The 13,897-nt window shown below is 44.3% G+C and overlaps 2 protein-coding genes across 2 annotated transcripts in view; both read right to left on the minus strand.

The window, feature by feature from the left end:
* LOC119051015 (protocadherin gamma-A6) overlaps nucleotides 1-13,897 on the minus strand; it is a 117,004-nt gene that overhangs the window by 22,518 nt on the left and 80,589 nt on the right.
* On the minus strand, nucleotides 4,301-7,461 carry LOC128627605 (protocadherin gamma-C3-like). Its single transcript, XM_053666460.1, is given in 2 exon segments — nucleotides 4,301-4,779; nucleotides 4,812-7,461. Coding segments are annotated over 2 exon segments (2,694 nt in total). The 5' UTR covers nucleotides 7,256-7,461; the 3' UTR covers nucleotides 4,301-4,529.

Genomic DNA, 13,897 nt, shown 5'->3' on the forward strand with positions numbered 1-13,897 from the left:
TCTGGTGGCGGGGTAGATTTGTCTGCCTTCCACCACCCGATTGGCAGACAGCGGCTCCTGGGCTCAGCCAATAGGCTGAGCAGAGAATGTCCCAATAGCAGCAGGGTTAATGCGTCGCAGCATTGGAGGAAAAAAAAAAAAAATTAAAAACCCAAAACAAAAAAACACCTATCTTTTCGCCTTCCTCCCGTTCAACAGCATTTCTTTCCGTGGGTTATTATTACCTCTATGGAGAAGAGGACGACATACATGTGTTGTGGGGTTTTTTCTCTCTCTCCAACACACCAACTCCCCCGCCCCTTTTCCGCGGGGGAAAAACAGCTACAGCCAGAGCCTTAGCAACCTGCAGCCCAGGGAGGAGTAGCCATCTGAGACTGGTCACTTTGTTCAAGCCAGTGTTGTCACCCACCAATACTCTAAATGAGTAGCTTGTGCCTCGGCCCAATTGTATTAAAACAACAACAGCTAATTAGAAGCACTGCCATACACACAAAACACTGCCTCTCTCAGACTATTCAGAAACGTATCCACCTCTTTGCAGAAAAGGCTTACACATAAATGTAACCAATTAAATGTATGCAGCACACATTTTTGTTGTAACAGGAGGCGCAGCGGAAACCAAGCCTCTTTTAATTCAGAGGCTTGCTAGTGACATACGAAATTACCATTCATTGATTTCAAGGGCAGTGTGGAAGGAGAAGAAGCAGAGCAGAGAGGGAGATGTTCCAAATCAGTAAAGAATCAGTTGTGTCTGGGAGGTGCTAAGGACTAGATCTCATTACCTGGCAGAAGGCAAATGTTCACAGATTTAATAGCTCCCATGAATGATTGAGATCAAGCAACCAACAGCACTGTGCCTACAAATCCCCTTTATTTGACACTCTGGTATGCTTGATATGTTGTTAATTACCAGCAGAGACTGTTTCAAAAGAGCAAGCTTTTCACTTAGCCCCAGGGGGCTTCTTGGAGCTGCAGACTGGATCTCGCCCCACCCCCACCCAGATCCAGACCCTTCCAGGAGCCTGACCACCACCTTTCACGAACGCAGAAACACAGTTCATTTTATGCTGTAGTTACCTGCAAACTGTAATCTGAGTGACAAAAACACCAGAACATAAAGGAAAAAGCCTGCTCTGGACGTATTTCTGAACTCACTCAAATCCTCACCTAGGTTACCACTGGATGCCAAAACCAGGAGCAAACCCTGGGTTTCTTGTTCTCCCTGGACTTTCTCCCCAAACCCTTGGTCCTCAGGAATACCCTTGGGCTATGGTGAGGCCAGCAACCAACATTCTGGTCTCAAAGGGAGGGATCTGTTTTCTGTGTTCTTTCACAAAAGCACCTAAACCTCCTCCCAAGGGAATGATGTAAATCGATCTGAAATACTAGGTGTTTATGCTAGGACTCACTTCAGGGAAGACAGCACCATCCGCCCAGCTGCCTGGACCCAAAGGAGGGAGGGGCGGGTCATCCTTGACTCATTCCTCTCCCTGACTACCTATATTACGTCAATCAACAAGTCCTGATGATTTTACTATGGTCATCTCCCTCCATCTATACTGCCACTGTGGTGGTTCAAGCATTTATCAGTTTTCTCCTCAAATAGTATAATAGCCTTCTAACGGGTTTCCTTGTCTCCAGGCTCAGTGTCCCCAATCCATCTCACACATGACTGCAAGAATAATCTTTCTAAAGCAAGCAAGCAAGCAAGCAAAAAACCTCAGATGACATCATACACATGTCAGTTCAGAATTCCACAATGACTATTATCGATACAGAATACAGTAAAAACTCCTTGGCCTGGGCTAAAGGTAATTCAAGCTCTGGCTCCCGCTTATTTGCTTCAATTAATCTCCTGCAAAAACCGTTTAACAAACATCCTTTAAAGTTCACCAGCGATGTATATCAGTCAGTATTCCTCAGCATGGAATTTCCTGCAAGATCCCCTCTCCGCCCCTGCTTCCCCTTTACTAGTTAACAAATTACTACTCAATCTTTATGTCTTAGCTCAAGCATTACTGCCTCTATGAGGTCTTCCTGATTTCCAGGCAGGCTTAGGTGTCTCTTTCTCTTTGCTTCCCTTGTTTCTTGTATTGTAATTTTTTTGCATGTCTGTGTCCTATGGTGCTCTGTGTACCACAATGGGAGGGCTGTGTCTTCCACCTTTTACAGTGTCTGGCATGAAGGGGTGCTCAACGAATGGTGAATTATTATTATTTTTTTTACTGATACAACTTATATACACTGGTTTTTAATAAAAGTAGTTTGAAAATATTATTTTCATCAAAACTAACACAACTTTAACAGTTTTCTTAAAACAAGTTTTTGTTCCATTATATTTTGAATTAACACCATCATGTTAGTTTTTTTAAATTTTTTAATTTATTTAGTTATTCGAATGGTGAATTATTGATATTATCATTTAGCAACTATTTATTGAGTACTTATGCTTTAGATGACTACTTTATGTGGAGCACAGACACTTTATATACATTTCTTTTCAGTCTCAAGAATTTTATAAGGAGGTATTATCTTTATTTTACAGATGAGGACACTGGAGTTCAGAGAGGTTAAGAGACTTGTCTAAAGCTCAACAACTAGCATGTGCAGAACTAGAAGCCCCCCGCTCCTACCTCTGGGGTCTGTCTGGGAGAAAGAAAACCTCATTCTACAACATCTTAAGTGATTTTTCTACCAGTTTGTCATCTCTATAACCATGAACTGGACCTTTATTGATGCTTTTAATATCCAAGAATTAGACTTCTTATAGGTCTCAACCTCTTCTATTTGCAAGCTCACACCCAAACAAACAGGCATGCAGCCTGTATTACTACAATTGGAGCATCCCAAAGCCTCAATCCTTATGTTCACATTTAGTATATTCACATATACTAAAGCAGTGCAACCAGCACCACATTCTAACTGTAGAACATTTTCTCCAGTCCCCAAAGAGACCTTTGTACCCACTGCCCAGCTCTCGATTTTTACAGAATAGCTGCCTGGTAGCTAGCAGTTTAGGGAGACTGTCCCTCTAGATGACTGAAATATCACCTTCTGTCTTCCCTGCAATGCTCTCCTGGGGATATTCTATGTCATATTTTAAGCATGGGAAATAATATCACAGAATTTTTAAAACTTGGCCTGGCTTAGTAAGGCTGACTGCTGGTTCTGTAAACACCAGGGTAACACTTTGCTTCATAAATATGCTACTTGATAGACTGGCAGGTTCTAGGGCAATTCTTGTCTAACTTCTTTGCACATTGGAATTACTTAGGGATTTTTAAAAATTACTGATCCCTGAGCCCCACCCCCAGAGGATGTGCTTTGATTGGTCTGGGATGTGGCCTGGGCTTCAGAATTTTTAAAGGGTCCCTAGTGTGTGCAACCAAACTGGAGAACATTGAGCTTGGGAAAGTGTCAGCTGTTTTCCAGCGTGACCAGAAGAGTAGCAGCTGCTTCTCTCTGGCTTTCATCCTTCCTTAGCCTTTCCATATATTATTGCTTTGGTGAATTACTGATATTGTCATTTAGCAGCTATTTATTGTCTTCTTCGACTATCTCCAAATTGGCTCATTTCTAAGGCGTGGTTAAGGTTTGGGGTGGGTAAGAGCTAATAAAAGTAATAATAGTAATAGATAAGAAACTTTCTACATTTAGGATGCACCAGGCAGTGCACATCCATGATATCACGCACTAATCTCATAAGACCCCATTACTTCCTTTTTCACAGGGGAGACAGGCTTAGAAGGATTGACTTGGCCAAGGCCTCCTGGTTGGTACATGGTGGAGCCTCATTTGTCTAACTGCCAAATCCAAGGTTGATAGCGATTATACACTTATTAGTAACAAAATTCTGGCTCTCTCACCAGTGGAAGTGTATATAAATTTCACTCCAGGACAAAGGCCTTGTGGTCTACACATCATCCTGAATAAACAAAAGCTTTACTTTTCTCAGAATGTGACTTTACCCACCTTTCACATTCTGTGTCTATCTAAAAAAATAATGCTGGAAAGATAAGGAATTACATGGAAGGTATAAAAAACTTTCATTTTGTACTTTATGTTGTTTTGGACAGTCTGGATTTATTTTAAATTGATTGCTTTTACTTTTATAATTAATGTGGTTATCCTTGGATTTGGGGATTACAGTTAGTTATAATTTTTCTTCATAAATTTCTCTATTTTCCAAATTTTCTATACTGCACGTGAATCTGTATTATAACATAATAGTTTATAAGTAACGTGCACATCATTCCCATTAGTGTGCTTAAAATAAAATGTAAAGGATACCTAGAATTTTGTTTCTTTCACAGAAAATCATCAAAGACTGAGGTACAGGATCTGTGCAGGTAAAGGAAAATTACCATCAAACCATTAGTTTCGAGGCCTATAGTGCAATCACTTGGCAAATGGGTGAACCAGGTAGTTTTTATATTCCTAGCAGCGGCCACCGGTTAGAGGTAAACAGTGCAAATGACACCAAGCTAAACTCAGAGTGCTGAGGTCTTGGGTTATAGTTTAGCTGCCCCTTAGCATGACTGGTTAGTTTTTATGGCAAGCCAGTGACTGCTCAGGGTGTGAACTGGGTCCACAGATGAGTCAATTAACTCCATACTGAGTGACCACAAACCACACTCTAGGCCATCCCCTGTGCAAAGGCTCAGCGATCTAGGAAGAGCCAAGTGGAAGTATGGATGCATCATTAGGAAAACATCTTCATCACGAAAACAAAACACAACAACAACAACAACAACAACAACAACCAGGCTCTATATGTTCCTCAAAAAGCCTTAATCTCAGTCCAGGATGACTTGCTAACCCTTACCTGTCCAGGAGGGGAGCTCTCTGCACCCAACACCTGCCTATAGAACACCGGATCGCAGCTCCGCAGCGTGTTCTGGTGGCTGGCCAGGGGGCTGGCGGCCCCAGGTTTCTTCGGCAGCAGGTCGCTGCGGCGCGAGTCAGTGGTGAGGTACACCTGATGGTACAGGTGCGGGGGCACCAGGCCTCCGCGTACAGCGTCCGCGTGCAGAGAGGGCCCTGGCGTTCGGTACAGGGAGCTCACCGGAGCTCGGTATAAGTCCCTGGACTGTTTCCACTTGTAAACTTTGAATATGATCACTCCCAAAACTGTGACTGCGAACCCCACGGAGACCAGGATTAGAGAGAGGAGTAGATAAAAGGTGAGGTTTTTATTCGGCTCCCCAGGGGCAGAGCCGGAGGGGAACTCAGCCCGGGCCTCAGGAGATTCCTCGGTTACTGACACAGTCAGGGTGGCGGTGGTGGACAGGGACGGCTCCCCGTTGTCTTTGATCAAAACCGTGAGAGTCTGCCTGGGCGAATCCGTGTCCTGGACAGGGCGGGCAGTACTGACTTGACCCGTGTGAAGCCCCACGGCAAAGAGGCTCTGGTTGGGGGCTCCCAAGAGGCTGTAGGAGAGCCAGGCGTTGAGTCCCGCATCGGGGTCCCAGCCGACCACCCGCGTAACCACGTGGCCCGCAGCCGTGCCTCGGGGCAGCAGCTCCACGGAGCTCCGGCCAGGCCGGGGGTACAGCACCTGGGGGGCGTTGTCGTTGCGATCGGTGACGAATACGTTCACGCTGACGTTGGTGGTCAGGACGGGAGTGCCCCCGTCGCTGATGTGAGCTGTTAATTCGAACTCCCGCCGATCCTCATAGTCCAGGGGCACTAAGGACGACACGACGCCACTGTCCCGATTTATCGTGAAATAGCGACCCACTAGCCCAGCTTCAGCTCCTTGCTCCAGCAGAAAGAAGGAAAGGCGAGCGTTCTGCGGGGCGTCGGGGTCCCAGACGCTTAGATTTAGTATTGGAACCCCGGGGAGGTTATTTTCCTCCACGTAGACGTCATAGGAAGACTGAGAAGACTGCGGAGGGTTGTCGTTGATGTCGGACACTTGTACCCTCACCGTCGTAAGGGCTGAGAGGGAGGGGGCTCCGGCATCCCGAGCAGTGATGCTGAGGTTGTATTCTGGCCCAGTCTCGCGATCCAGGGCTGCGCTGGTTCTCAAAGTAAAGTAATTCTTGAGGGAAGAAGTAAGGCTGAAGGGGAGCCCTGGTGGAATTTCGCAAGTCACCAGCCCGTTCTCCCCAGCATCCAGATCAGTCACACTGAGCAAAGCGATGACCGTTCCCAGAGGCGCATCCTCGGGGACCGGGCTGTACACGGAAGTGACCGTGATCTCCGGAGCATTGTCATTCACGTCCACGACCTCTACCAAAACTTTGCAGTGCGCTCCTTCGGGATTGGCGCCCTTGTCTTTGGCCTGTATGTAAATCTCGTGGAGTTTCGTGTCTTCGAAGTCCAATCGACCCTTGATTGTCAGCACCCCGGTTACGAGGTCTAAGGAGAACAGTTCCCGCACGCCGGCGCGATTGTGGCTGCCGAAGGAATAAATGATTTCACCGTTGGGGCCTTCGTCCAGATCGGTCGCTCGGACTTGCACCACGCGAGTGCCGGGGGCTGCATCCTCCAGAACGCGCGCGCGATACAAGGACTGGTTGAAGGCGGGCGCGTTGTCATTGGCGTCCAGCACGGTGATGCGAATGGGAAGGCTGGCGGAGCGGGCCGGGGTTCCTCCGTCCAACGCCGTCAGCACCAACTGGAGACTCGGCTCCCGCTCCCGGTCCAGGGCGCGCTCCAGCACCAGCTCCGCGTACTTGGTGCCGTCCTCCCGCGTCTGCACCCGAAGCGCAAAGTACTCGTTTCGGCTCAGCTCGTAGGTTTGTAAAGAGTTACTTCCCACATCGGGATCGTGCGCGCTCTCCAGCGGAAAGCGCGCGCCCGGCGCCACGGCCTCACTAATCTCCAATTTCATTTCCCGGGTGGGGAAAGCGGGATTGTTGTCGTTGATATCCTGAATCACCACTTCCGCGCTGAACAGCTCAAGGGGACTCTCCACCACCAACTCCAGGGTGACGGTGCAGGAGGGCAGTGTCCCACAAAGCTCCTCTCGATCCAGGCGGTCGTTCACGAACATCTCTCCGGTCTCTCGGTTCACCTCAAAGAATCTTCGGCTCGCTCCGGACACCACCCGGAGCCTGCGGGCTGACAAACTGCCGAGATCCAAGCCAAGGTCCGTGACCACGTTGCCCACCGCGAAACCCTTCTCTCTTTCCTCCAGGATCTCATAGCGAATGAGGGCGGAAGCCTTGTGCAAGGCGCCAAGCAGAAGCAAAACTCCCACCACTCTCCCGGTGCTTACCAGTCCGCTCCTCCGGGCCTCTGGGACCATCTCACTCAAAGGCAGTTCCTCTCGGCGGGGTCCAGATCGTCCCGGCGTTTTCACTGAGAAACTTTCAGCGGGTTAGCGCTTGGGCGCTGGGCGCCGAGTCGGACATGGCTTTCTGGATGCCGTTGATTTGCTCGCCGGCTGTTCAGTCTCTGCCTCATCCCGGGGCGCCGAGAGGGGACGGGCCGGGGCCAGATCTCCAGCGTCTTCATTGGCCGACAGCGGCACGCAGAGTCCCAGCCAATAACTGCACGGGGAACGCGCGAGCGCCCGGCTCTCCGAGCGGGACTTGAGTTGAGCGCCAGGAACTTCACTTTCCTCTGGCTTCCTTCCAGAGTTCACGGCCAAAGCGCCTTGGCAGTGTCGTTACATCGGAAACCTACCTTAGCCTGGAAAGCTAATTTTAGGGGGATAAAGCTGACCGTTCTGCAAAGCTTCAAGCTAAACCAAGGTCTATTAAATGTTTTTTAAATTTTATTTTACTGCCTTATGACAGTTTTCCCAGCCCCCCCCCCCCGTTGCTCTCCACTATCCCGCCCCCATCCCCAACCATCACCCCTTCTCCCACAGCCAATCTCTATCCTGTTGTCCCAGTAAATGTTTTAATGGCTCTTCAATCGCAAGGCGGGGGGGGGGGGGGGGCGGTGTCAAAACAAACCGAAGAGGATACAACGCTGTCCGGAAAAAATACCAACAGATTTGGTTTGTCGGAGGACTGGGTAAACCCGATTTAGCTGGACTCTTCTTGTAAGGAATAATTAAACACTTCTGTGGCGATGTTAACATTGCTGCTTACCTCTTACTACATGACACTGTAGAATGAATGCCCTGTCACTCCTTCAGTAAAGCAAATCGCCAGGATCTGCTCTCTGTTTGGTTTAACTCTGTTTTAAGAAATTTAAAAATTCAATGCAGATTTGTTTTTAAAACTGGATATTGTTTAGCTTTCATTTCCTAAGAACTAGGGAACAATGTGAAATTTCCTACCATCTTTCCCAACAAGCATCCTTCCTATCATAGACCTTAATCTCAAATGTTTTCCATTACTTGATCGATGCATTTCCCAAGATCTCACATTCATATTTATTAGCAATGCAACTTCCAAAGAGAAGTTGCATTGCTAATAAAGGATAGCACCCCTCCACCCAAAAGAGGGGGGGCAGGGAACCAGATTTATTTACCACTCAAGACCCTTATAAAATGATTGAAATATGGCTGCAAAGTTCCATAAAGTCTTTAGAGAAATACAAAGCCTTTACCCACAGAATAAAGAGCCTTGGCCCGGGCTGGTGTAGCTCAGTGGATTGAGCGCGGGCCTGCGAACCAGACTATTGCGGTTCAATTCCCAGTCAGGGCACATACCCTGCAGGCCAGTTCCCAGCAGGGGATGCATGAAAGGCAACCATACATTGATGTTTCTCTCCCTCTCTCCTTCTCCCCTTCCCCTCTAAAGATAAATAAATAAAATCTTTATAAAAAAATAAATAAAATAAAATAAAAGTACTTCAATTAAAAAAAAAGAGCCTTGAGTTTTCTGTATTTAAGACTGTAGTCACAAAAGAAGCAAAATAGCAATGAGTAGGATAATGAGTAGGAGAGTCAGGTATGAAATATCAGAGCTGAGTTGTACATCTTTGTCAAGAAACTATCCTCTGAGGGTTCCTGGGTTCCTATCTGTTAAATGAATAAGTCAGGGTAAAATGCCTGGTGCACACTAAGCCTCTATTAATGATGCAAACCATTCCATTAGAGGTAAAGTTTTAGAACCCCACATACTATTTCTGTATAACTGTCCTGGACATTACTTTGATTGTGTATAGATCTTTCTGAAGTGTAACTAAGCCTTGAGGCAGGGAGGTAGGCAGACAGGTTAGATAGGTACATAAAAAATAAGTATATATAGGATATTTATTGAAAAGATGAAAAGCCTTATTTGACCTGTTTCTCCATGTCCTCGGTACTTTTAAAAAAGATTTTATTTATTTATAGAGAGAGAGGAAGGGAGGGAGAAAGAGAAGGAAAGAAACATCAATGTGTGGTTGCCTCTCATGCACTCCCTACTGGGGACCTGGCCTGCAACCCAGGCATGTGCCCTGAGTGGTAATCAAACCAGCCATCCCTCTGTTAGCAGGTCAGCACTCAAGCCACTGAGCCACACCAGCCAGGGCCATGTCCTCAATACTTTAATTCATTTCTTAAGAACTCCAGCTTGACAACTGGCTAGACCACAAGAAGACTGAGAGGCACTAAAAGATAGAATATATTCTGTTGAATATATTTAGAATTTAGGATATAACCCAGTCACTTGCTACTCAAAGTGTGAGCCAAGGATTGATGGCATAAGTACCACCTGGGAGTTTGTTAGAAATGCAGAAATGCCCCACTTCGGACCTACAGAGCCAGAATTTGCATTTGACAAAAATACCTGGGTGATGTGAATGTACATTGAAGCTCCAGAAGCACTGATCTAGTGAGATATTCAGGGATAAACTGATTTATCAATCATTTAAAAAAGACTTTATATATTTATTTTTAGAGAGAGGGGAAGGGAGGGAGAAAGAGAGGGAGAGAAACATAGATGAGAGAGAGAAATATTAATCAGGTGCCCATCTATGCACCCACCCAACCGGGGTTGGGGACAGAACCTGCAAACCAGACGTGTGCCCTGACTGGGAATCATCAAACTGGTGACCTTTTGCTTTGCAGATCAATGCCCTACCAACTGAGCCACACCAGTCTGGTCTGGTTTATCAATCATTATTTTCATTCACTATCCCTTAACTGACAAATGTCTTTTCAAAACTAGCTTTTAACTATTGAAATGAAATAGTTTTGCCATTCGTAAGACCCATAGTTTTCCTAAAACCTCATAAGCCAGCAGAATCTTCTTGGATCTATTCACGGTAGCCAGAAGGATCTTCACATTTTAATTGAATCATGAATTTCCAGCTCAAAAATAGTCAGTAGCACGTCACTGCTCTTGAAATAAAACACCAAATCTTTTGCATAGTATCCAGGTTCTCTTATCTTATCTGGCTTTCAGTGTGGTGAGCAGTCCAGCTCTCTGGTGCCCCGGGCCCTTCACGCCCACTGTTCCTGTCCTAGGAGAGATTCTTGCCCTTTTCTCCCTTTGCTTTGCTAATTTCTACAGATCTGTCCCATCTCAGTTTAAATGTTACTACTTCCTAACAGCGGTTTCCCCTTAGGCTGCATTTAAAACCAGGAATCTTTGTTATGCTCTCTCAGAGCACCTTATATTTTCCTTTGTTGAACCTAGCCCAATTAAAAAATGTGTAATTATTTTTTGTTTTGGCGTAATGTTTGCCTCTTCCACTAAAAACAAAAAAGCTGCAGGAGGGCGGAGACTGTGCCTGTTTTAATGACCACTTGCATCCCTGGCATCAAGTACAGTGAGCACTTAATGCTTCCCCTTCCCAGCTTTATTGAATTATAATTGACAAGTAAAATTGAATAAACTTAAAGTATACAACACAGTGATTTAACATACATATATAATGAAATAACTACAACATAGTTAACACACTCATCACCTTACCTAGTTACCATTTTGTATGTGTGTGTTAAGAACTTTTTATAAGATCTATTTTTTTTAGCAAATTTCAAGTATGTACTACAGCACTGTTAACTATAGCTACCAATGTGTACATTAGAGTTCCAGGATTTTTCACCTTATAACTGAAAGCTTGCACTCTTTCACTAACATTTCCCTATACTTAATGCTTATTAATATATAAATTGTCATGCAAATGGCACAGTAATCATAAAATGTACTAAGGCTATATATGTTCATTTAGGTGTATCCATAAGCATTTTGGGAAGATATAGTCACTCTTTCAAGCTACCAGGGGGCCTAATGAAACTATTTCTTAACATAATAATTTGAAAGAGAAAGTACAGTTTGCCAAAGAACCAAGTAGGGTGTGCTAATACAACTCGCTGGGGAAGGACAAAGAGGGCGCCACTTGCTGCGTGGGCCACCCACATCCAGGGGAAATGGAAGCACCTTTTACAGGACCAACACAATTTTCCAATTGCCAGCTTCTTCTCTCTCTGTTTTATGACTTTAAGAGAACTTCTGATTAATCAGATGTATAAACGTAATTTTAAATAGAAAGTAAATGTATTATAGTGCTCAAGAGTAAGGCCTTAGTGTCCAAAAGACTCAAGTTCCAATACTGGATATAACACTTAGTAGTCATGCAACCATGAAACTGTTCTTTTTACCTTCTTTTATTTTCTTGATCTGTTAAATGGGAATTTAACAGATCAAGTACTACTTGACATAACCACAAGCATCTTAATCTCTTATTTTAATCTTTTAATGACTTTATACTTATCACAGAGTTCACCTAGACGGTCAGTGATTTTTACTGAATTTATATAGTTATGCAACCAACACCACAATCCAGTTTTAGAATACTCCCATCAACTCCCCCCAATTCCCTCATGCCTATCTGCAGCCAATCTTTGCTCCTACCCTCAGCTTCAGGCAACCACTTACCTACTTTCTATATAGTTTTGTCTTTTCTAGAAATTTCATATAAGTTAATTGTAAAATGCATAGTCTTTTGTAGCTCGCTTTTTCCACTTAGCATAAAGTTCAACCCAACTGTTAACTACACCCTCAAACCTGTTCTTTCTCCAACATTTTTTCTCTAATAGGGGCCACTTCTAGTCAAAAATCCCTAAATTATTCTTAATATCTTTTTCTAAATCCCCACATTCCATTCATTACAGGTTCATGTCAATGCTTACTGCCTCCAAAATGTATTTCAATCTATCGATTACTCTCCTTCTCTGCAGCCACTTCCTGAATCAAAACCACCTTAAATACTGTTATAGCTTCCTCTCTTGTCTTATTTCATCTTTTGTTTTCCCTAAACTCTATTTCACATGCAGAAACCTGAGAGATCTTTCAAAAATATAAATTAAATGATATACTCTTTGATAAACATAGTGCTTGGTACAAGGATTGGCTCCATAATTTGTGGGGTTAATGCAAAATGAAAATAGCGTAAATTACTAAGAATTTCAAAATGGTAACAGCAGAGCATTAACCCAAATGCAGGGCCCTTCTGCAAAAGGGGGCCAGTGTGACTGCATGGGTCACACATCCATGACACTGGCCTTGCCTAGCATGGAGGAAGCTCTCCATAAATATTCCTAATATTATTATTTTTTAACTTATTGGGGTGGATAATAATCTTTTTATCAGGTCTGTCTTTTGCAAATGTTTGTTTGTTTGTTTGTTTGTTCATTTTTAGGGAGGGGAAGGAAGGGAGAAAGAGAAGGAGAGAAACGTCAGTGTGTGGTTGCCTCTCATGCACTCCCTACTAGGGACCTGGCCTGCAACCCAGGCATGTGCCCTGAGTGGTAATCAAACCAGCCACCCCTCTGTTAGCAGGTCAGCACTCAATCCACTGAACCACACCAGCCAGGGCCATGTCCTCAATACTTTAATTCATTTCTTAACAACTCCAGCTTTAAATATTCAAGCTTGACAACTGACTAGACCACAAGAAGACTGAGAGGCACTAAAAGATAGAATATATTCTGTTGAATATATTTAGAATTTAGGATATAGCCCAGTCACTTGCTTCTCAAAGTGTGAGCCAAGGATTGATGCCATAGGTACCACCTGGGAGTTTGTTAGAAATGCAGAAATGCCCCACTTCGGACCTACAGAACCAGAATTTGCATTTGACAGAAATACCTGGGTGATGTGAATGTACATTGAAGCTCCAGAAGCACAGATCTAGTGAGATATTCAGGGATAAACTGATTTATCAATCATTTAAAAAAGACTTTATAAAGTCTTTCTCTCATCCAAGAGAAACATGGGTGAGAGAGAGAAACATTAATCAGGTGCCTGTCTATGCACCCACCCAACCTGGGATGGGGACAGGACCTGGGATGGAGATGCAGGGATTTGGTGAAAAAGTGGAATGGCTTAGCCTTAATATTTATATGAAAGTTATTTGTGCAAAAATGTTTTGCATTCTTGGATTTTAAATGATAGTCTATGAATCTTCAGAATAAGTTTTTTCAGACCTTTATTCTATCTACCTTTAGAACAAGAAGAAATCATCTCATCAAAATATTTTGGGTCCTGGCTGGTGTGGCTCAGTGGATTGAGTGCAGGCTTGTGAACCAAAGGATCAAGGTTTGATTCCCAGTCAGGGCACATGCCTGGGTTGCAGGCCAGTTCCTAGCAGGGGATGCATGAGAGGCAACCATACATGGATATTTCTCTCCCTCTCTCCTTCCCTTCCCCTCTAAAGATAAATAGATAAAATCTTTTTTAAAAATTCCTGAGGCAAAGATGAAGTTTTAAGTAAATGGTACTGGGACAGTTGGATAGCCACTTGGGAAAAAAAGATAAAATTAGTTTTATACCTCAACACACACAAGAATCAAGTACATATAGATTAGGGATCTAAAAGGAAAAATCTAAAAACCATGCAAGTCCTAGAAGAAAGTTGATGAATATTTCTATAACCTGAGGGGACAGAAGAGCTTTCTAACTATGGCTCCAAACCTAAATGCAATACAGGAAGAGACTGATTCATTTGATTATATAAAAATAAAGGGGAAATGGATTGCATTGCAAAAAAACACCATAAA

Source organism: Artibeus jamaicensis, unplaced genomic scaffold (assembly GCF_021234435.1).
Source record: "Artibeus jamaicensis isolate MK-2021 breed Jamaican fruit bat unplaced genomic scaffold, CSHL_Jam_final contig_456, whole genome shotgun sequence".
In the NCBI taxonomy this organism is placed as follows: Eukaryota; Metazoa; Chordata; class Mammalia; order Chiroptera; family Phyllostomidae; genus Artibeus; species Artibeus jamaicensis.